General features: G+C 34.7%; 1 protein-coding gene across 1 annotated transcript in view; it reads right to left on the bottom strand.

The window, feature by feature from the left end:
• Positions 1–2,534: 2,534 nt before the first annotated feature.
• iglon5 (IgLON family member 5) overlaps positions 2,535–25,062 on the bottom strand; it is a 172,311-nt gene continuing 149,783 nt past the window's right edge. Inside the window, exons 5-8 of the mRNA XM_043261926.1 lie at positions 16,664–16,795; positions 15,240–15,360; positions 15,015–15,166; positions 2,535–7,008 (exon numbers count right to left, since the gene is read on the bottom strand). Coding sequence (XP_043117861.1) covers positions 6,908–7,008; positions 15,015–15,166; positions 15,240–15,360; positions 16,664–16,795 — 506 coding nt within the window. The 3' untranslated portion in view covers positions 2,535–6,907. The remainder of the gene's footprint in view (positions 7,009–15,014; positions 15,167–15,239; positions 15,361–16,663; positions 16,796–25,062) is intronic.

The raw sequence follows: 25,062 nt of genomic DNA, 5'->3' as shown, positions 1-25,062 counted from the left end.
TAAAAATGCGACAAATATCGCAACCTCGGTTACCTTCGGTTCCTAATTAAATGAGATGCAACAGATGCATATGCTAACGACCACGGAGGGCTATTTGTGCACTTTTTGGTGAATTAAACGCGCAGTGTGCGATGAAATACTAAAAGCGTGGTGCAGAGTGATTTGACACCGCCATCTAGTGGCCAAATGGATAAATTAATTTTTACTGTCAACGACAAATGATAATTAGTCAGCAGCACTGGCATCTAATCTGGCACGAATCCACTTTTATATTGGCAGACTTGAGCTGCAATTAAAAAGCATCCCGATTTTTACTGTCAAGTCGCCGAGTTTTGTATTAAAGCACCTCCAAAGTCGAAGCAAACCCCGAACTAAAGCGCCGTAACATCTTGTGCAATGACCCAGAGCAAACCTGAAGGGGTTATAGAGATAATCAAGCAAATATTTGGAGGTGAACCGTTCAACTACTTCCTTCCATCTCGGGTTTAATACGCGCAGGCAACTATAAGCAAGCCGTTCGTAAACACAGACGAGGGAAGTGTTTGGGAAACGGACAGAAAATGCATTTTACAAGCAGGGTTTGTTGGGCAGAGTTTTATTTGAGTTTGTGATTTAATTCAAATATTTTTCACAGCTAGTTTTCCTGTTAGACGAACGCCGCGTTTTCTGTGTGCCTTGATTCGCTCTGCTCTGGCTGGGTCTGAAAGCTAGAAAATGCTCTTCACAAGCGGTCAGTGTCTTGTTTCCGTCACAAAATATGAGAGAATAGAAAAGCTAATAATTTTATCTTACATGTCTGATGTTTTTTTTCATCACAATTCTGAGTTATATATATATATATATATATATATATATATATATATATATATATATATATATATATATATATATATATATATATATACACACACATATATATATATATATATATATATATATATATATATATATATATATATATATATATATATATATATATATATATATATATATATATATATATATATATATATATATACATATATATATGTTTTTTTATGTATACACGGATTTAAAAAAATAAAAAAATAAATAATTAATGGCAATTAGATGTAATTTTAGAATCGCAAGGAATAAAAAAAATCTGAATTATGAAATATACATTTTTAATTCTGAGGAAAAAAAATGAGAATCGAGCTATAAACTAAACAAAAAACTAAATAAAATATTTTGAGGAAAAAAGTAACATCTCTCACGATTTCAAGATATAAACTCAAAATTGTGGAATTCTGAGAAAAAGTAAAAAATGAGGTAAATCTGAGAAAAAAAAGAGAAAAGCTGCAGGATGTGAGCTTCAACGGGACGAAAAAAATTGCATACTTGCAATTAAAAAAGGAAAAGAAAAAAGAAATAACTAGCTGTAATGAGAAGTCGGAATGAACTTGCGATAACAAAAACTGAAAAAATAAAGTTGTGAGATGCAAATTCTGCATTCCGAGAAAAAAAAAAGAATTCAGAGCTCGTTTTTCACAATTCTGAGGTTATATCTAGTCAGAAGTTTACATGTCTAGGGGATATTTAGTGGCAGAAACAGACTTCCTCATCCGGCACTAAGAGCCCCGTCCCACACCAGACCTCTATCTCAGTCCCCTCTGAAAGAGAGAGCGCGGGAATCACGAGGGGACATGATCCCGGCGCCAGCAGCGCTCCGTCACGATAGTCACACATCCATAGAAACTCCACCCAAAACAGACATTTACATGCGTTATACCCACACCGAGAATTGCAACAACATTTCATACTGTTTTTTTCTTTTGTTTTACTTATATTTGAGGAGAATACGTGTACACAGAGATGATCGGCGGGCCTCGAGGGCGATGCTAACGTGAGCTCGATGAGGAAAGAGCGGACTGACAGCAGGATAAAAAGCTTAAGAGACGAGGGGAACATCGGGAAAAAATCACCTGCTTTTGTGCTTGAAATCAAACCTCACGCAGAGGCAGAAAAAAGTATTTAGACGCTTAAACGTCATTTAAACGTCTTCATGTCAAAGCATTAGGTTTCTTTTCTAAAAGCCATTTTTGCAAGGTCAAATAGTTTTTAGCATTTGAATGATGTCTACGTCTCAGTTTTTTATTTATTTTTTTTTTTTTTTACCAGGGATATTATATTCAACTAAAACAAATAACAAAAATAATTACCTGAAGTAAAATAAACATTATTTATATATATATATATATATATATATATATATATATATATATATATATATATAATTTTATTTTTTAAATATGTTTAAAGACAAAAATAACTAAAACTATATATATGTAAAAAAAAAAAAAAATATATATATATGCAGTATACATTTAAATTTTTTTAACATATATTTATATATATATATATATATATATATATATATATATATATATATATATATATATCATATAAATGTTATCATATATAAACATATTTCATATATAAACATAACATTTTCTTAAATGCATGTGTGTGTATTTATATATACATAATACATATAAAGACTACACACACACATATTAACTAAACATTTTTTTATTATTATTTTGGAAGCGATGAATTGTTGGACATCACCAAAGCTACAAACACTTTTCGGCTTCTATCACTAGTCCATTGTTTTCATAATGTCTAATGCACATTTAAATCAGATATTGTTAAGTGTCATTTAAGCATCCCAATACTTTCTTTGCGGCCTCTGCTCGGCCTACTTACTAAGCAGCGTCTTTCATCGGCGCACGAAACGCATTCATTAATAACAGCGTAGTGGCCCTCAGGTTTTAAATTGGACTTTAAATAGGTTTGGGCTTTATTCCGGGGGTTATTGCTGGCTGGAAATGCAATAATGAAGCACATATTCAGGGAGAACATTATCGTATTAGAGTATATACAGCATTAACATTGCAAACTGAACGGTCGGCGCTCATGCAGGGTCACTGTGAACGGTCGCAAAAAAGCAGCGCCGTTAAGTAGCGCGCCGCCGCTTTACGTCAAAGCCTCTTCGCCGCGCGCTCTTAAGTGGCGCTTAATTAGCCTGCGGGGGATCGGACTCGAGACTCAAAGGCACAGCTGTCCTTGAAGAGGATCCTGTCAGCGCCTGGACCGAGCTTGATTTACGAGCTCTGCCGCTCACCAGATGGGGGACGGAGAGAACGCGACGCTTAGCGAGGCGCAGTCTCTGGCTAATCGCGTCTTTATCTCCCGCCAATCTGATTCCGAACCGGGCGAAAAAGGCGCGCGTGGAATCTAACGGCCTGCCGCGTTCCATTCAGCTCGGACTGTTGGGTTTTCCCGCGCGCTAACTTGGAAAAAAGGGCGGTCCAGCGCAAGTCCGGAAATTCAGACGGATGTACAATAAAATTCACTGGGATTAAAAAATAACGTAGACGTTGCGGACAAAAAAAGTTAGAGGTTTTTTTGGTGTGTTTACCCTCGCCCGCAAATTGAGGATTTGCTCCCGTGACTTCAAGTCCGCGTGAAATCAAAATGAAATGCATTAGCTCGCGTTGCTGTTTTCGTGGTCGGAGTCAGAAAAAAATACAAAAATAAAGTGCAAAACTGCCTTTGTTGTAGTTTAGCGAAATCTGAAAACGCTCATGAGGACGTCAGTTTGAACGGTTGACGGGCGTGACGTCATTAACCACGCCCCTCCAAAAGAGGCGGCCGGAACGCCTACTTTATCCAATCAAATCGGAGTAAAAACAAGCCACGCCCTCTGTTTTATATTTAGTTTCTATGGTACGCCCACAATACGGAAGTAAAATGGGTTGCAAAGGTCTGACTTTAAATCATGTGCTAATTTGCTCCCTCGTTTTTGAATTAATTTAATTAAACAATATTATGAATTAGTACGGCATGGCCACAATTTGCTTAAAGAGGAACGAAATAGTACGCTGTAGCCACAATTTACTAAAAAAAGGGAACGAATTAGTAGCTACAACGTAGCTAATATTAATTACATGGAATGGGGCACTACATAAACTGGCAGTACAAACTTGTAGTACATGGCCACAATATACTAAAATGAGAGAAAAAATAATAGCCTAGAGCATGACCGCAATTTACTAAATAACTAAAACGAGGGAACAAATTACCACAGCGTGGCCACGTTTTTAAAAAAGGCAATAAATTAAATGGAAACAAATTCTTAATACGTGGCTGTGATTTATGCATTTTTGTCTGCATGACATGTCCGGGGCTCTGTACAAAATGTTTTTAAAAAAAAGATGCATAAAACACGCTGAACGCTCCTGTCCGTTAGCCGCACACCTATGCTAGCATTGCATAGCATCGCAATTTGGTTGCGAGAAGACCAAAAAAAAAAAAAAACCCGTAAACTGCCATTTTCTTAACCCGCGTGTCATTTCCCAAACACAATACGTGCAGTAAACGCATGCATTTTTTTTAATATCCAACAACAGTCTCTGAATGGAACGCGGCGTCGCGCAAACACGACCGCATGTGACCGCAGGGTTTTGGTTATGTCATCGAGGCAGACGTGAGCGTTACATCATCACTGCAGAATATATCATACATTACAGTCATCAACAGCATGGGGAAAAAATACAGTACGCATTTGAAATGACGTTAGGAGGCCTACACGCTAGCGTCTACAATGCAAACGCGCTGAGCTCAATGGGGACGGTGCGTGACAAAGATGGTGGACAAACGCAACGGTTCGAAAAGGCAGCACTGCACTTCGTACCGTAGCTTATATTTGCTCGATTAGTGTTTCTGCTGCCATTTCCACATGCTCAAAAACAGGCCCGTCTAGCGTGTAAGCGCCCTCGCATTTCACCGATTGCTCTCTTTTACGGACGAGTCGAAAAATCGCCTCCGCTTTAAAAAAGTTAATCATGGTAAAACAGAGCACGATACTTCAAAAAAGGTTGTTTTTTTTCCTCTTTTCGCCGTTCGATGAATTGGTTTTTAGTACAAAATATTTTCACACACATGGCTTGCGATCAGCCCTGACGTTTTTTTTTTGTTTTTTTTTTCTCACATGGAATTACTATCATATTTATTCAAATACTTATTAACATTGTCATCATTATTATTATTATTATTATCATCATCATCATCATCGTCATTATAATCATTATTAACACCAAAAAAGTAATAGCAGTTAACCTTGCAGATTAAAATGTACACAGTGCAGGGGGTTAAAACGGGGTCGGTGCAGGAAGTGAGGTCACAAGAGGGACATTTCTAACCGGTACATGCTATCCACAAGCAACAAGAAGTCAATGAACCATTTCAGGCCAGGAGATGCCAGAAACTTCTGCTGCCTTCAAGTCTGTGTGGAAAGTTCCTACTTACGAGTTGCAACGACGCTTTTGAATAATTGTAAAAAGCGCTCTGCACTCTTATGAGCTGCAGTGATGCACGATTAATGAAAAACTGGACTCTTATGAGTTGCAAAGATGCATTGAAATAATGCTGAAAAGTTGCAATGATGCATTTAAATAATTCTGAAAAGTTGCACTCTTTCTAATGAGTTGCAATTATGTGTTCAAATTGGGAAAGTTTCACTCAAGAGTTGCAAAGATGCATTGAAATAACGCAGAAAAGTTGCACTCTGTTAATTTGCAATGGTGCATTTAAATAATTCTGAAAAGTTGCTGTGATGCATTTAAATAACATGGCAAAATTGCACTCTTACTAATGAGTTGCAATTATGTGTTCAAATTGGGAAAGTTTCACTCAAGAGTCGCGAAGATGCATTTAAGTAATTCTGAAAAGTTGCAATGATGCATTTAGATCATTCTGAAAAGTTGCGGTGATGCATTTAAATAACATGGAAAAGTTGCACTCTCACGAATGAGTTGCAATTATGTGTTTAAAAGTGTGTCGCTCAAGAGTTGCAAAGATGTATTCGAAAAAAAAAATGCAGAAAAGCTGCGCTTGCGTTTATGAGTTGCAGTGACGCATTTAAATAATTGCGAAAGGTTGTACTTGCTTATGAGCTGCGACGATGCATTCATTGCACGTTAAAAATGAGTTTTAGAGGATGAGTGACGTCTACAGCTGCGGTTCATTTATTTTATTAACCAACATTCGACAACCAAAAAGTGTCCAAATACCTTAAATTTCCAACACTACATATATCCTTTTTATATTTCGCGCTCTTTTTTGGCTTTCCGCCGAACACAAGAAAACCTCTCTAAATGCGTACGAACTGAAGCTCTCGGCTAATAATGACATTTCGCTCGTAAATCTCGTAAATACGATCGTTCCATCGTGACTTAAAGGCAGCAATATCCTCCGAGCCGAAAAGGCCGAGACAGAGAGGCTGATGGGAAATGTAGTTTTTGCCGCTGGAATGAGGGGCCTCTACTGCATATATATTTACACTGATTTGCGATCTGAGCGATGGACAGACTGAGGACAATATGAGGGCTGGACGTTTGCTTTGGGTCGAGAGCCCAAACGAACGCAAGCGAGGGGCCCCGAGATGACACGGCCCTCCTCGCCAGAAAGAAAACACGTGGTTTGACATCATTCATAGTAGCTACGCACGTCAGAACGCGCCGCCGTTCGGCTCGGATCTCTGCGTGGGGATCCGCCGGCCCCCGGCTGGTGGACAGCGTCGACGGGGTCACCCGGACTTTACAAGCAGCATGTCCAGCACGCACATCAAGAGACACCCAACTGGCATTACACTCGTCGTTCACATCATTTGCATCACATTTCAGGTTTGGACGATAAAAAGGTGACCGCCGTTGGCGACGGGAGGGAGGAGAGAAGCGGTGATATGCGACCGGGGGGGCGTGAATGGGAAGAGGAAGGAACAATGACCGAGTGATGTAGCGATGGCTCCTGGATTAATGCATAATTTCTTTTTGTTCACAGTGATGGGTTCGTATTTAAAGACTCCTTCCGAAGCGGGAAAGTTTTAGACCTTCATCAGAACGGAGACGGAGAGGCAGAGCCACAGGCCGATTCCTGATAAACGGCCGTTCAGAGACGCCGCTCCGCCGTACACGGCCCCGGGCCCTGGAAGAGCAGAGAGAGGCAGACGTCAGTAGGCTGAACGGGAGAAATGTCAAAATTCATTTGCCACACTTCTGTAGCAACATTTTTAAAAATTTGCCGTTTTACTGGAAAATAAAATTATGCAAGTTAAAACAGTTTTCATTTATTTTAACTTAATTTAAAAGCATTTTGTCAGACTTGATAAACGTGTACAGTACTTATAACAAAAAAAAATCCTTTAACGTATTAAAATATAAAATTTATTATAATTATTAGATTAATTATAATTAATTAAATAATTGCTTTTAAAATGTATTTATAAAAAAAAAAAAAACGCGATAAGCAAAAAAACCCCCAAAAACAGTAAAAATGTTTTTAACAATATAATATAATTAATTAAAATAAATATAATTCTGTATCTTTCTTGAAATGCAGCTAAAATAAACAATAGCCTATGGTTATTTCTATGGTATAATGCATATAAAACTTGTATTTTTAATTATTTGTTTTTACAATAATTACATTTAAAATACAATAAAATTAAAAGAAAAAAAAACATTTAAAATATTTTTACTAATTTACTGTCTCTTTCATGATAAGTAGCTAAAATAAATATAAAATAAACTTAGAAAATACATTACATGCATTTTAAATATTTATTTATTTTCTTTTACTTAAAAGAATAAAATAGTTTTTTAAATGACAGATTTTGTTTTTACAATTAGTTGTTTATTAAGCTTTTAAAATGGCCTACAGCAAAAACTATAAAAAATAATTATTTATAAAATCTACTATATCTTACAAAAAAGCATCTAGAATAATCAGTAGGTTTTTTTTAATAGCACTCCTGATAGATTATTATAGTTTATTTGCTGTATATTCACTTTGAAATGGTAATAAAAATAAAATCCTTAAAAAGTAAAATAAAGTGAAAACATATACTACTGTAGCCTCAAAAACAGAAACTTTACCCCAAGTGAAAAAAATATTGTATGTTACATACGGCATGTACAATATGCAAACCATTCCTAAAAAGCAGAAGGCAATGATCATGAAATAAAAGCATCACAAAACATGACTATATTCACAGCAATATCCATTTTATGGGTCAAAATGATTCGATTTGATTTCCTTTTATGCCAAAAATCGTTAGGATATTAAGTAAAGATCATGTTTCATGCAGATATGTTGTGCATTTCTTACTTTAACTATATCAAAACTTAATTTTTGATCAGTAAAATGCATTGCTAAGAACTTAATTTAGACATCTCTAAAGGTGATTTTCTATTTATTTAGATTAGTTTTTTCAGCTCCCTCAGATTTTCAAACATTGCCGAAATATTCTCCTATTTCCTAACGTCTCACACATCAGCGGAAAGCTTATTTATTCAGCTTACAGAATGCATAGATCATTTTAAATAATGTATAAAGAAATGCTTTTGTGCTCCGGGGTCAAACGGCAGCTCCGGGTTCTGTTCCCGGCGAGTTATCCTCAGACTGACAGCGATGGGACAGATGTTGCTCCTCTCAAAGGATGAAGATAAAGGTCGTAGCACGTCTGATGGAAAGGTGCGAGTCGAGGCCAGATGAAGCGAACGGGAGAAGACGCACGGCAGGTGACTCATCACGGGAAAACCGGCCCAGATGACGGCAGACGGAACGAGACGGACAGACGCACAATGTGGGGATCACTCGCTGAGGACGGATACGCATGCCGGCTTTGCTAACGCTGCTTGTGCAAAGGCCCTGCCGTTTATCGCTAATGAACTATAAAAGCAATACGTAAGCGATAATGTAATATACATATACACATAAATAAATAAATAAATATATATATATATATATATATATATATATATATATATATATATATATATAATTTGGGGTTTAGGTCAATAATAAGTATAGTAATAAGTAGTAATAAATAGAATTTAGTTGATCAATAATAAATGTTTATTACATTTGAACATATATACATATGCATGTATGTTCTAATGCAATACATATATATTTAGATACCTATGTTTCAAGAATGTAGTCATCAGTAATAAATATTTAAATACTTATTTTTAATAAATGCATACTTCATAAATAAACAAGTCAATAAATATTACAATTATTAATATAAAAAATATATACATAATTTAGTTTAGTCTAGGTGTGCCATTTGACACAATGGTTTGTTTGTGCTATTAATTATTAACATTTACTGTATTTAAACATTTATTACAATAAATGCTCAATAAATAATTCAGAAAAATATCGTTGTTTACGCATATTTATAAATTATAAGGTATGTGCGCGCCATTTGTCACAAAGTTATAATGAATATTTACTATATTCAAACATTTATTTTTAATCAAAATTTGTTTTTAAAAATTGTTTATGAATATTTAGGATTATGTGCATGGTTTGTCACAATTATAAATATTTAATACTTATACATTTTTAAATATATAGATACTTAAATATTTTAAGCAATAAAAATACTTTACATAAACATTTATGTATTTTTAACATTGAAATGTAATAATAATAATAATAATAATAATAATAAAAATAAAACAATAAAATAAATAGTCACACATTAATACAGTAAAAATATAATCAAAGTAATGTACTATGCTATGCAAATATTATAATATGATTTATTCTTAATTATAAAATAAACATAAGTAATTAAATAAAATATAAAAAAATAATTTTAAAATGTTTGTGCATTTGCTTTGTTGAATTAAACTCGATATACGTTAAATACATGAGTAATACTGAGCTTTTTTTTTTTTTTCCTCTATAGGGCTTTATCACACAGCCCCAGATTTAAAAGAACATTTATAGGTTCGAGAGTTTTGTTCATTGATTTATGCCAAAATGAGAAGCATCTGTGCACGGCGCGAAAACTGGAACAAACGTGAGATGAAAGCCTTGCATAAGCGCAAGCTCTCTATAAGCTCAATCGCTCGATGTTTGGCTCCTTCCCATAAACCCCAGCTTTTCCGTGACCCGCTCCTCCTCCTCCTCTCTGGGTTTAGCTCGCTAAGATCTCCACCGAGAGGCCAGAACGCGGCCGGACTCCGAAGCTTGTTTTTGTGCTCAACAGCACCTTCAGAGGTTACTCTCGGGGTCAGCAGGAGCGTGAACCTCGAATCGAGCGAAGCCGCCGGCTCTCAAGAGGAACTCGGACGTAATTTAACACCGGACGCTGAAGAGTCAGAAGTCGAAAAGTTTAGAGGCAGACGTCAAAGGGCCTTTCGGTAAGAAATGCATCAATAGAAAAGAAATCTGCTCTTAAATACCTCAATGCAGCAACCTACATGTAAAATGATGAGTTATGCTTCTGGTAATGTTTTTTTTTTTTTATTTCTCATATATGAATATGTCATATATGATTTATATATATATATAATGTGTTTTATACCTGTAAGGCAATATGTAATTTTCACATGTGTTTTTCTGGGTAGATGAAGATTAAATGACTTTTAATAAAAGACACTAAGTTTTTATATCTCTGTATGTTAATGATATTCATATGATTTTGGTAAATAAATTATATTTTATGCAGCAACCATATGAGTCAAAAATATACATTTTCTTTATATATTATGTAAATTCTTCACACATATCATTTGTATACATAAAGCGTTATATATATATATATATATATATATATATATATATATATATATATATATATATATATATATATATATATCTCAATAAAAGTAATATTTAAAATATTTTTACAACAGAACAATTTATGTACTTATTTGTAGTCTATGTAATATATTTAAATATTTGTTTTAAACAAAGAAATCGAAAATAAATACATATTTCTAAAAAGTATTCAAATATGTGTGTTTATAAATAATTATAAATAATTGTTTATAAGTATTTAAATGTGCCATTTGTCAAAATAGTTTATACATATATATATATATATATATATATATATATATATATATATATATATATATATATATATATATGTGTGTGTGTGTGTGTGTGTGTATATATATATGTATAAAACGTTTTATAAAATATAAAATAAAACATAAAATGCAAGTAAAAACAAATGATATATATATATAAATGTAATATATGTACATATGAATAGAGCACAGTCAATATGGCTGAGCAAATTTAAGGACCTCATGAAGCAGATTTAAGAAAATAATGAGGCATAAGTACAATACAATATCTGAATGTAAATCAAACAGCACTACTTGAAATACTAATGCTAATAATTTTTACAATGATTGCAGCGGTAGAACTGACATAGTCGCTACGCTAATTGGTTGTTTATGCCGCGCGAGGTTCATTTAGCCACAGATATACGGCGCAGCTCGCAAACATTCGTGGTTAAGTACGTCGCAGCAATCAGGATCTAACCGCCACACAAAACGAGTAAACGGCTGTGCTAAATTAGCCTCGGCAGAGAAAGAGGCTGAAATTAATGAAATATTCACAAGCGGTTGTTTCATGCGCTCGTTTGCTAAGTAGCAGCAGTTTCCTGTCGCCCGCAGAAACCCTTCCTCTTTCTCTACAACCTGAAATCACCCGGAAGAAGACATTAATCTCCTGCCGCGCAAAAAAACCCCCGCTTAAACCGGACCAGTGTGGTCTGAACTGGTCTGCCGACTGACGGCTTTCATCAGGTCTGCCGGGAAAACTAGGTAAAACTACGAAATCCACCTTGACATTTATTTCTTCGGGAATAACCACGAAGCTATAGCTATCAACAAACACTTAAAAATATATATATATAGTTAAAAAATATTCAAAATTGAGTACTAAAATAAATAAAAGTGTAATAAAATATAAAAATGCACACCAAAATAAATTCAAAATATTAATTAAAAATATAAAAGGCTGCTTCTGATATAAAAATAATATTAATACGGTGTACTGATAATGGAATAAACCATATAAAGTAATGTAATATAATATAAAAACACTTAAAATATATATATATATATAGTTAAAAAATATTCAAAATTGAGTACTAAAATAAATAAAAGTGTAATAAAATATAAAAATGCACACCTAAATAAATTCAAAATATTAATTAAAAATATAAAAGGCTGCTTCTGATATAAAAATAATATTAATACGGTGTACTGATAATGGAATAAACCATATAAAGTAATGTAATATAATATAAAAACACTTAAAATATATATATATATATAGTTAAAAAATATTCAAAATTGAGTACTAAAATAAATAAAAGTGTAATAAAATATAAAAATGCACACCAAAATAAATTCAAAATATTAATTAAAAATATAAAAAGCTGCTTCTGATATAAAAATAATATTAATACGGTATACTGATAATGGAATAAACCATATAAAATAATGTAATATAATATAAAAACAATAAAACAATAAAAACTACAGTAGTATGGTAACGACACTAAAAACGCTGGGGTGAAATACGACCAAGAGTATTATGAATTATGCATATTCCTCCCTCAAGATGGAAAGAAATACATTTCGTTACAGGTTTGCACACAAACTGCCAACATCATAATGCTGCCGTTTCTGTAACGTAAAGGTAATAGTAGTAATAACAACGCTGCTGATGATATTTAGGTGTTAGTCCGCTTCAACAGAAAAGTTACTAGAGCAACGAGAATCAGCATTGAGAAAAATCTGAACAGGCTTGATTTTCTACAGTTTCTTCTGATCCCAGGACGAAACGTTTGCATGAGATTCCCTCTCGATTTCTGCCGCTAGCGCCGGCGCATTAGACAAATAGTCCCTCGGTCTATGAAAAAAATATAGTGATATATATATTATTTAGAAAACAACGGCGTAGAAGCTGAAAGTACAAGGCAATCCGTAGTGCTGATGTGATTTGTTATCTCGTCCGTGTCGTTTCATTCAGATTTTGGAGAATCCCCGAGGTTTTTTTTTTGTTTGTTTTCCCCCTCAGTAAAGCAGTGCTTTAGAGTCAGACAACGGAAGCTTTCAGGAAACGCTCGAAGCGCGTTTTCCACAACAGCACGTGTTTCGCCGGAGTCCTCCTTTACTCGATACCGGTGTTCTGCGGCGGACGAAAGAGGAACTTTAACTCACTTTAGCAAACTCTTGGAGTCTGATCTTAATTCGTTGGAGGTTGTGAGCGTCCGCTCCGGTACGCAGAGAGGACAACTTTAGCAAAACGAACGTAGCATTAATAGGACGTTCATTCAGAGTTGTCTGGGTCTAAATAAGAAAAACTGTCACAACTGAAATAGGCTAATTTTCCTACTCCCCTAGAGTTGAAGAGCTGAGTTTTACCGTTTTTTTTCTTAACTCTGCACCATTAGCGCGGTTAGCATAGCTTAGCATAGATCACTGAATCTGATTGGACCATTAGCATCTCGCTCGAAGCCGACCGGAGAGCTTCGATATTGTTCCTCTTTCCTATTTTTTTTTAAAACCTGATTTTTCTGCAGACACGCCGTGTGTTAGAAACGACGGAAAATGGAAAGTTTCGATTTTCCACGACTTTCCAGTGATATTACGCAGCGCCTGAAAATAGTCCATAGCTGGGAAAAATATTAAAACCGTTTTTTAAAGTGGTTTAAAAAGGTTATTTTTGAATGAGAACATTAGCAAAGCGTCCTTAGAAATCAATGTCATTACGTGTTTCAGAACATTTAGAGAATATTCAATAGTTGCATTTACATAATGACTGCAAAATGCTAAAATGTTCACGTAAGCAAGAAAAAGGGTTATTTTTTTTGCGCTCGCTTTTCATAACTTAATGGATGGTTATGAAAATTCTCTTAGAACATGTTTTAAATGTTTGCTACTTGTTTTAGAACTTTTAGAGAATATTTAACGGTACACTTCTGTAACCCTGAGGGTTATGTTTTCTGACGTGGTTAAAAAAACATTTTCATAACTGAATGGGAACATCAGGAACGTTCTTAAAACTTTTTTTTAAACAATATTACTTACTGCGTGTCTGAGGACATACAGCAAACGATCAAAGTAACCCTAATGTTTACAAAGAACAAATTGGAAAGTTTAAAACCATTTTGAATTTTTAGAGAAGTTTTTACTTCATATATTTCATAGATTTATGTCTATTTGTGCCGCGGGTTAAAGATTTGTTTGTTCTGACAATCCTAAATATTTACAAAAAAATCTTTTTTAAATGAATGAATATAAAAACTATTCATAAACATGTTTATAAACAGTTCATAAATATGTATAAATATATCTAATATATATATATATATATTAGATATATTTATACATATTTATGAATATACATATTTATATATATATATATATATATATATATATATATATATATATATATATATATATATATAAATATATAACTAAGTCTATCTGTGCCTTTTGCCATGAAGATTTACTTTATTTAAATATTTATTTTAAATAAACAAATAAATATTTATGACAAAATTATTCAGAAATATGCATTTATAATTAATTTAAAATATATATTTAACATTTTTAACACTTTTAAGTAATTGTTAATAAATATTTTCATTTGCTATTTCTCATAAAATAATATACGTGACGTGATAATAAAAATATATGACGCCATGCATATTTTATTTGTCGCCATTATTATTTTTGCGCGTACCAATCTCGTTCTAAACTAAGAAAACTACAAAGCACGTGCATTTTCTCAGCAGTCGTGCACGTATCGTCTACGCATGTCAAAAGTCACCAACTCTTTCAAAAGCTTTGTGCTGAAGTTTGTGGAAGTTATGCATTATTAAAAAGGTTGAAAACGATGCACTTTGCTGAGCATACAGCGCCAGACCATTTGCTTTCGAGTACCATCAACGGACGCGCCGCTATTATCCGTCTACGGGCGAAGCTCGCCGCGAAAACTGGCCTCGGGGAGCGAGAAGTGCACGTTCACGTATTTTGTGCGGTGGAAAGTCACTTCCTGCAGGGTGTTTATTTATCCTTGACTTCTACGCCTTTGTAGATTCAGGAATGTTTCGAGAGCACAAAAGCGAGCGCGGCAGAGTTGGAGTGGAATGAGGTACTCACTGAAGAGTAACATGCTGGCATTGGAAGCCCCGAGGCGGTTGGAGGCGAAACAGGTGTAGTTGCCAAAGTGTTTTTCTGTGACGTTGGTGAAGAGCAGCAGGGAACGCGTTTTCTCGTTTTTAATCTTCAGCGTGTTGTCGCTCTCTACCGGCCTGAGAAACAAGAAACAACGTTAGGGTGGACCCGGTATGCGCTGCTTCCCGTCCGTTTGGCTCGCTAGCTTACCTTCGGTCATCCCGGTACCATTCGAAGGACGCGGTGGGCACCGCCATAGCTTCGCAGCGCAAGATCGCAGTTTTTCCCAGCTGGGCCGGCATGTTCTTTACGTCTGTGATTACCGGTGGATCTGAAGAAAACACAGACGCGGTGCGCCGAAGGTCAAGTATCAGCACTTGTTCGATTAAAGCGGTAATTTGTTCAGAAATGAGAAAAAATAGCGCTCTGGGTGTCATGTCATTTCAAACCCGGAAGATGCATTGTATTAAAAAGCTTTTCTTAATTAATTGCAGCACGGTATGAAAAAAAAAATCATGTTGTCATTCAGCTGCGATGCAAAAAACTTCGTAAAGTGTTTAAAGTAGCGAGTAGGTATGAATTGCTATTAGACTAGAAAATAGTGAATACGCCGTGCAGAATCTGAAGATGAGAAATCTTAAAGGTTCGAGGCAACCAGCTTTAGCAGATTTTGGAGTTTTCTTAACTTGTTTTTGGCAAAAAGCTGAGAAAACGCAAAAATCATCTGAAGCAGGTTGCCCTAAACCTTTTGATTTTTTACAGTGTAAAAAACGTATATATATATGTTCGTGTTTAAAAGCTGCCTGTGGTGGGCTTTGGTTCACGATTTTCTTGCTTTTGGCGGATATCAGTGCATTTCAAAGGTACAAAACAGATTTCAGCACTTTAATAGGTCGGTATATTAACATTATATCGGTTAATGAAATTACGGTATTTAACTGTAAATTTAACGGAACTTTAAACAGTAAAATCTAAAATGTTATTGCCGTTTTTTTACACCGTAATCATAAATAGCTAAATTACTCTATCATTATACTGATTTCATTATGTTGGTATTATTTTATGTGCTATAAAATAATTATCTGTTTTGTTTCAATGTTGTTTTGATATATATATATATATATATATATATATATATATATATATATATATATATATATATATATATATATATATATATATATATAAAAAATGTGACAAAAAAATAGAAAGTTTAAAAGAAAAAATGTATTCATAATCTCCTGAAGCAATCTTTTGAAACATTATGTCTTTAATGTCACTTTTGATTAATTTAATGTGTCCTTGTTTGAAAAAAAAAAATGAAAATCTTATTGACTCCAAACTTTTGATTGGTGGTGAACTGTACGTTTTCGAAGGTCTACGCGAAACCGTAAAGAAATACAAGAATGATTTTCATTGTCGCGAGTGTAATTAAGTTTCTACAGTAAAAATTCCCCCGAAATAATGCTTAAGCGCAATTACTCAAGTTCTTTGAACCCTGTGGAGTCGAGAGGACGCAACGAAAAGATAAAGAGCTGAATTCTACACGTGGCCGATCGCAATCCAATTTATATTTCCGTTACTCAATCACAGAGTGTTTCGATCCCATTAGGATGTCGCTGTGAGTTTCTTACAGTTGACGGTGACCTTGACGCGCCGCGTGTCTGGAGGAGCCACGCCGTTGTTGGTGATGCATTCGAATTCCTCCGCTTGATGCCGCTTGATTTCAGTGATTTCCAGAAACTCGCCTTCGCTCATGAGGCCGTCTGTGAAGACAAAAGACGAGAGGGTGATTGAATGCCGGCGCCGCCAAGCACAATGTCATACGTGAGTGTAATTGGGTTGGTAGGTGTTCCAGAAGCAGCGGCATTGTTCGGGACTGTCATGTTCAACAAAAAAAAGGCCCAAGGACACGGCGGCAGCAACCACGGGAACGGCTCTCCTTATTCATCACGTAGCGGACGCTCTTTATCCAAACCTCAAGGGACGGTCCTGCTGGGGTAACCGACTGGAGAACGTCTCGCCCCGAATACAGTGATCAACACCGCCTCAACCTTTGACACGACTAAACCGTTAAACCTTGTTTAAGTTAAGTTCATGTTCAAGGTGAAGCGTGTCGTTTCTGAACCACTGGTGGCACTGAATGAAACTCTCATCTCTCATGAAATCTCTCTACGTCTGTCTGTCTATCTAACATTTAATAGCATCCAAAAAAAAAAAAAAAAAGTTTTTGTTTTTGTGCTGTGTTTATTTATTATGTATATATTAAAACACACACATACTATATATATATATATATATATATATATATATATATATATATATATATATTTATATATATATATTTATTTATATATATATTTATTTATATATATATTTATTTATATATATATTTATTTATATATATATATTTATTTATATATATATATATATATTTATTTATATATATTTATATAAAATTTATATATTTATATAAAATATTTATATATTTATATAAAATTTATAAAAATGTATATATATATATATATATATAAAATTCTTTCTCATATTTGATATTATAAAGGGATGCATTAAATGTTTGGCTGGAAATAGCAAAAAAAGCTTTTTCCGGGGTCTGGGCGAATAACCGAAATGATGCCGAACAACAAAGTGGTGTGAGCAGATATAGGCGCATGCTGCAAACATGTCGGTAGTGTAAAAGCGTTTAAAAGTGTCTGCGAAAGACGCTACAACCATCGCATGCACCGACAGCGAGAGACGGTTTAGAAGTGCAGCTCATGCCTCTGATGAGAAGAGGAAAACGTGGCTGTCGCCGGTTACTGCGTGATGAGCGAATTAGTGAGTGATTAGTAAATAAACAGCAAAAAAATGGTTTTGTTTTCTAATACGAGATGCAAGCGGTCTATCTGCTTGTTTGCCAGGGTTTAAAAGTCCAAATCTGCGCTGAAAAATTGCTACTGGTCAGCTGCTTTCGTGCATTTGTAAAATAAAATAAGAAAAGTTAGACAATAATAATTAGAACACTGTTCCGATTGGGATCTGTAATGTTTTCTAATGTTGTGAAAAAAGTCTCAAGCTCAGCAAGGCTGCGTTTGTTTGTAAAGTAAAAAAAATATACATGCCTGATTCAAGAAGGGGGTCTCAAAACTGGCCAAAAATATCATTTTCTAACTTATTCATTTAATGTTACATTGTGCTTTGCTGGTGTAGTCATAAGTATATTTAAGATGTTTAGTGTCAAGTAAAAATTATTAAATTGTTGTTTTGTAATGGAGTCAAAAGCAAATTTTGGCTATATGCAATTGTAAAAAAAACCTGACAAAATATATGGGGGAAAAGTTCAGTATTCAGCCTTCGGTGCAGTGTTTCATTTAGTTTGACAGCACTATTATATATATATATATATATATCATAATATGTGAATAAATAATGATGCATGTTTTTTTGGGGGCTAATATTTGGCTGAAGGATGAGGATGCAAAAAAATCTATAAATAAATGAGAAAATCGCCTTTAAAGTTGTTTAAATGATGTCCATAGCAAAGCACATTACTAGCATCTTGCCAGGTTCTAAATTGCCATTAAGGTGTTTCGATTGGTTGCTAGGATGTTGCTAGGTCAGTGCTTAGAAAGAGAAGGCATATGCAGTAGATAGACAACGACAATGTCTTTTCAATGGCATCGCTATGTCTGTCGACTGTATATTTGTATATACACTGCCCTAGCAACATTCTAGCAACCGATCAAACCCCTTAGCAACCACCTACTGATGTCTTAACGAAACGTTCTCTTTCAGTCTATGTGTACTTTCTTTGCGACTGCTTAGTGTCCGCTCGGAGCATCTTAGCAACAAGTCAGACATTACACAGACTAAATTAGCAAACGTCCACCCAAGCAACGCCTCAAAATAACCACTACCTGCCCGCGAAAACTACAGCAACCACAAATCAATGCTGCTGTCAAACAGCACAGGTCTTATATAAGCTTCACACTACACGTCTCACCACTTATATAACCTTCAGGCTTCAAACTCTGAACTTTCCTTTTCTTGTTATGTTTGCATTTTCGGTTCGTTGCTTCCAGCGGAGCGAAAACCGCATGCTTCACCTTGATTAAAATTAATTTCAACGGAATAAAATTTATTTATTTAACAAGAGCGGAGGCGAGTGACAAATGGTCCATGGAACAAACTGAAAGGCTTTGATAAGAAACTCGAGTCTGCGTCGCTCTCAGATAAACATCACAGAGTGTGTGTTGGGGAATGCGTCACCGAGCTTTATTTACCGGCCATTGTGAACTACAAAAAGACTGTCTCGCACCTCTAAGGCACTTCTTTCCCTTCAGCGAGACAAAACAGACGACAACACAAATCTGTAGTAACAAGGACAAGGGTGGATTTGCCTCTGTGCGATGAACGTGGCTGTTATTAGCACAGCGTTGACAGAAAGAACAGATAGCCTGCATATGGAAGTTTGTTTCTGCCTCAGATTAAATAATAAAAAAGGCAACTGTGACACTTTTTCACCATCAACTGTGACGTTTCTCTCAATGAATTCCCAATTTTCTGCTTATTAATAGTTAGTAAAGTAGTTGTTACATTTAGGTATTGGGTAGGATTAGGGGTGTAGAATAAGCTCATGCATGATAAGGCATTAATTCATGTTTAATCACTGATAATGAATGACTAATATTCTAATAATAAGCAACTGGTTAAGAGACTTTTTTTTATTGCAATCGTGAGTTTATGTCTCGGGACGCTGTCTTTTTTTCTCACAGTTATGAGTTTGCGTCACACAATTCTGATATAAACACGCAAAAGACACGCCCTCCTTAGTTACCGTTGCCATGACCGACGAAATGCAGCTCTCACACCACACGCCTGTTCTCACGCAGTGAAAAATACATCGCAGCGCATAGAGAAATCCAGACAGCGCACCAACAGATCAGCTTCCTTTTGATCTTGGGACTCTCAGCTTTTAAATCGTGTCATTTTTACTTGATTCAACTTTATACTGTACAGTGCTTTGATGCAACCTATGCTGTTAAAAGCGCTATATAAATAAAAACGATCGATCGATTGATATAAATATCGTTTTGTGGCTCTTTAATTTTCTCAGTTCAAACGCGCAATCTTTTACATAATTACATAAAGCACGAACATCAGAAAGCGATTTCAATTATGGAACACGCAAACGGCTTGATTGACAGGCGATCCGACCAATCAGAACGCGCATATGTCGCCGTTATCCCAACACCTACCGCCGGTCTCCATAGAAATTCATGTTAAAATGGGGTAAAAAAAAGCGTGAGGTCATGTAGAATGAGGCGTTAAGTAAGTAAGTATTAATATTTTATACAGCGGCAGCTACTGGGCATATGCGTATTTACAATGCAACGGTATCATGTGAAACCTATGAAAATGGTCGCAGCGGTGGTCTTTTTGCAGTAAAAGGACTGTCATAGTTTAATGAGTGAGATGATGACATGAAGAGATGCCAGGGTAGCTGCATTGAAAACAGATGAGCGCACATCTGCATAAACAGATCCCGATGGGGGGGACCTTTACGGGATGTTGTCCACAGAATGATAAGAACACATATTTTAACATTATTTTATTATTTAACAGCGAGTATTTAACCATAGCCTGAAATCCATGCATAACGCCTCATTCTACATGACCTTACGCTTTTTTTTACCCCATTTTAACACGAGTTTCTATGGAGACCGGCGGTAGGTGTTGGGATAGCAGCGACATATGCGCGTTCTGATTGGTCGGATCGGCTGTCAATCAAGCTGTTTGCGAAAGGTCAATTCAGAGAAGTTAGAAATGCAATATTTACTCCTAGCGAGATGCGCGTTTCGCTCTTTTGACTTTATAACACGCAAATGTGCAAGAAAGTCTATTTGCTCCAGAACTGGACTTCATATCTTCGGTTGAGTTTATTAATAGCGTTAAAGTCACATTTGCAAGAAAAATTCAGAATTGGGTGTTAAAAGCTTGCAAATGCTAGAAAAGAGTCTGGGACGGCTAGACGTGAACTCAAAATCGTGTGAATAGTCAGAATTGAAAAAAAGTCAGAATTGGTAGATATCGACTCACAGACGTAGGAAAAATGAGGAATTACAGAAACATTAACTCGCAACTTTATATAACTTTGTAGAAACGCCAGAATCTACAAACTTGGATTGAGAGCTGCGAGTCAGAACCGTAGGATATAAACTAACTTAAACTTGCATGTATATCTCACAATTCTGACTTTATTTCTTATATCTCGTGATTCTGGTATAAAGCCTCTTCTCAGAACTGAGATGTAACATCCTACGATTCCTCATAACAGGATTGTAAAATAAGTCAGAGTTTTGAGATAGAAAGTCTGAATTATCTTTTGCATGCTTTATCCCGTGTTGGAAATGGGTTTCTATAGAATCGGCTTTTTTTCTCTCGTGCGACCGCGTTCATCTATAACAGTCAGGCGCGCGAAAATCCCAGCGTCAACCAGAATAATCCACTTCTTAGTAGTATCTCTCTGGCTTCAGCCAATGGAGAGACGGAAAACACAAAGGCAACCGCACACCTTTTAATTCACAACCGCAGGGACTTTATTCCACAAATTCGGCACCTTTTCTAATTGAAGATTATTCCGGAGGATTATTAGCACAGCTACTGAACTGGAGAGGATTATTTGCAGCTGCCGACGCCACCGACCGAGCACACGCTAGGGTTTACAGCAATGTTATTCACTCATTCCATTAGCGTAATAAATACCGTTCCCCCGTGACATCTTCGTCAGGCCGTCTGAGCACCCGCCTCGACCCGCTGGGGGGGAGAAATCATCTTATCCTGACAAAGAGGGTTTACAGGTAAAGAGACTGGTACGTCTCGTTCACTTCGAGCTGAGGTGCTTACTAAGTAGACACTATTTGTATTTATTTCTCACAGTTGTGACAAGCACATTCCCAAGTGGCCAGACGCATTTGTGCTCCACTGCAGCTGGAATATTTCAGTGACAGAATCAGCTTTAGAAACATTTAATATGACTGGATGGAAGCAAATCAAACAGGGACGCCTACTAGATCTAGATGAAAAATATATATTTATAAGGTCATGGATTCATCTATCTATCTATTGATCAATCTATCTATCAATCTATCTATCTATCTATCTATCTATCTATCTATCTATCTAGATTTTGCTTTAGTATTAAATTGTTTTAATTACTTTTTAAATGACTAATTTCTTGGAATTTGTTGCATTCAAATTGTGCATTTAGTTTACTTTCTCAACTTAATTGTGCATATATATATATATATATATATATATATATATATATATATATATATATATATATATATATATATCTATTTATGCATGTATTTATTAGTGCTGTCAAACGATTAATCATAAATGACCGCATTTCACAATAAAAGTTTTGTTTACATAATATATATGTTCATAGTGTTTATATTTCTATTGTATAATAATGTAAATTACTAATTTCATGCATGTTATTTTAGAAAAATAGGTTCTTTCTACATATATATATATATATATATATATATATATATATATATATACATATATATATATATATACATTTTATATATATATATATATATAATAATCTATATATATATATAATAATCTATATATATATAGAAAGAACAAATTTGTTTACATTTTTCTAAAATAACATGCATGTGTGTATTTTACATTATTATACAATTATACATTATTATATATATATATATATATATATATATATATATATATATATATATATATATATAATATATGTATTATAAATAATACAAAAAATATGTTTTAAAATATAAAAATATATTCTGTTTGTGTCTGTATTTATATATACATAAATATACACAGTATATTATATATATATATATATATATATATATATATATATATATATATAAAAAAATATAAATATAACATTTGTGTGTGTGTGTATAATGAATGGATATGATACACTGGGAATATGGTAGAAAATATATTAGAATATTTGTAGAAAAGGCCCAAACTGAGCAACAATTTGCAAATTGACAGATGCTGATATTCATACAGCAAAAAATAAAAATAAAAATAAATTAAAAAATGCAAAATATATGTCTTTACAACAGTATAGAAGTCTATTTAAATCAAATCTGATGAACTTCAGCTGTCACTCATTATTACCAATAAGGTTTTTCAGCAACTTTGTCACTTTAATCATTCAGAGGCCTTAAAAACGTGCGTATCAAATCTACAGCAGGCTTTATAGGGTTAAAAGCCATTCTCCATTCAAACGTGAGTCTCATAATGCAGCCGTATTTCACAAATCACATTCGAGAGGGTTTACGCTGCACAAAGGTGCTCAGTGTTCACAGGAATCAACCGTCATCCTGTTAGGATTATATCTACATCCTACGAGACGCTCGGAAAAAAAGAAGTCACCTTGAATGACATTGTAACCAGCTGTCTCTGGACACCGGCATGAGCATCTATGCGTCTTTCCGTTGGTTTTATTTGATATATTATTCATCTAAGTGAGCACGAGACAGCCTGGATGTGCTAGTTAACACGTACTGGACAGACTGTGAGTGGGCGGCCGCTCTAATGAATGAAAACGCATGATTAATGCCGCTTTCGACGCACGCGGACGTGCATGTGAGCCGACGGGGTGGGCGTGTCACCTGTCAGCCTCGCGTCAGGTGTGTGATTGTGATGTCATCGCACCCACAGCGTGATGTACAGGTCCAGATGGCTTTGTGTTTCTTTGGCCCCATCTACACGCCCAATTTCTCGCCCGGCTGCTGGCAACCAATAGCTCCACCGCAGCGACTCGAGCTGAATAACAATGTGGCTCTTTCTGTCTCGCTTTACGCCCCTCTCTTTATTTCTGCCGTGCCGGTGGGTTATGAGGTGCAGAGGAAGTGCTGAGCGAGGAAAAGAGCAGACCCAAAGATCTGCAGACAAGCTATGACTGCAATTATATGCAGAGTAGGAGAAATTTTATATCATGATAATGGTGCATGTCACAGCGTGGTTATTTTCTGCTGAGATTTCAGTGGAATTAATACGTGCAATACGATACATTACTTTTTTGGATTTTACACCTATATTTTTTGTATTTAATGGACGCAAACCAACGGATTGCAATATCCGTTATTAAAACTAAAGACTCAAAGCAGCAGTATCCCTTCGGGGTGACGCATTCTACGCATTTCACATCAAAGAAATGTAACTAGATAACCTTGACCTCGTTCCAAGCTGGTATTAGCATTCATCTCAAATGATATGATCAGCGATATGATATGATCAAAAAAGTCCAATATGTTAAATTGAGAATGCATGTTGCCAAGACTTCTTCATTTTAAGGTGAAATGCTTACACATCTCAACATTGCATGGCCATCCACTCACAATATGACACATAATCACTGCGTCTAAGAATATTTGGAAATTTAAAAAAACAAAGAAAGCTTAAGCTTTTAAAAAATTACAATTTGACTGCCAAGTTTGGAAAAGGCTGTATGTATATATATATATATATATATATATATATATATATATATATATATATATATATATATATATATATATATATATATATATATATATATATATATATATATATATATATATATATATATATATATATACATACACACATATACATGCAAAAATTACCAGCAAAAAAATCTATTAATTATTCATGAGACTTGCATAATATATTGAAAAATAAATATTTGAAATATTATATATATATATATATATATATATATATATATATATATATAGAGAGAGAGAGAGAGAGAGAGAGAGAGAGAGAGAGAGAGAGAGAGATTAAATTAATGTAACAACACACAGTTAACAATATATAAATATTGAAAAAATGCTATTTACGTAATTACATTTACATTTTATTTTTATTTTAAACTTGACATAAACATACCAATCTATTGGATAATTCATAACTGCCTCGAAGCAGTGAAACATATCCATACACATACAAAAATATTATATAAAAATATCATTTT

The sequence above is a fragment of the Puntigrus tetrazona genome, chromosome 16, assembly GCF_018831695.1.
Source record: "Puntigrus tetrazona isolate hp1 chromosome 16, ASM1883169v1, whole genome shotgun sequence".
NCBI classification, from domain to species: domain Eukaryota; kingdom Metazoa; phylum Chordata; class Actinopteri; order Cypriniformes; family Cyprinidae; genus Puntigrus; species Puntigrus tetrazona.
Note: the sequence above shows the minus strand (reverse complement) of the source record. Positions and strands in the feature narration are given on the sequence as shown.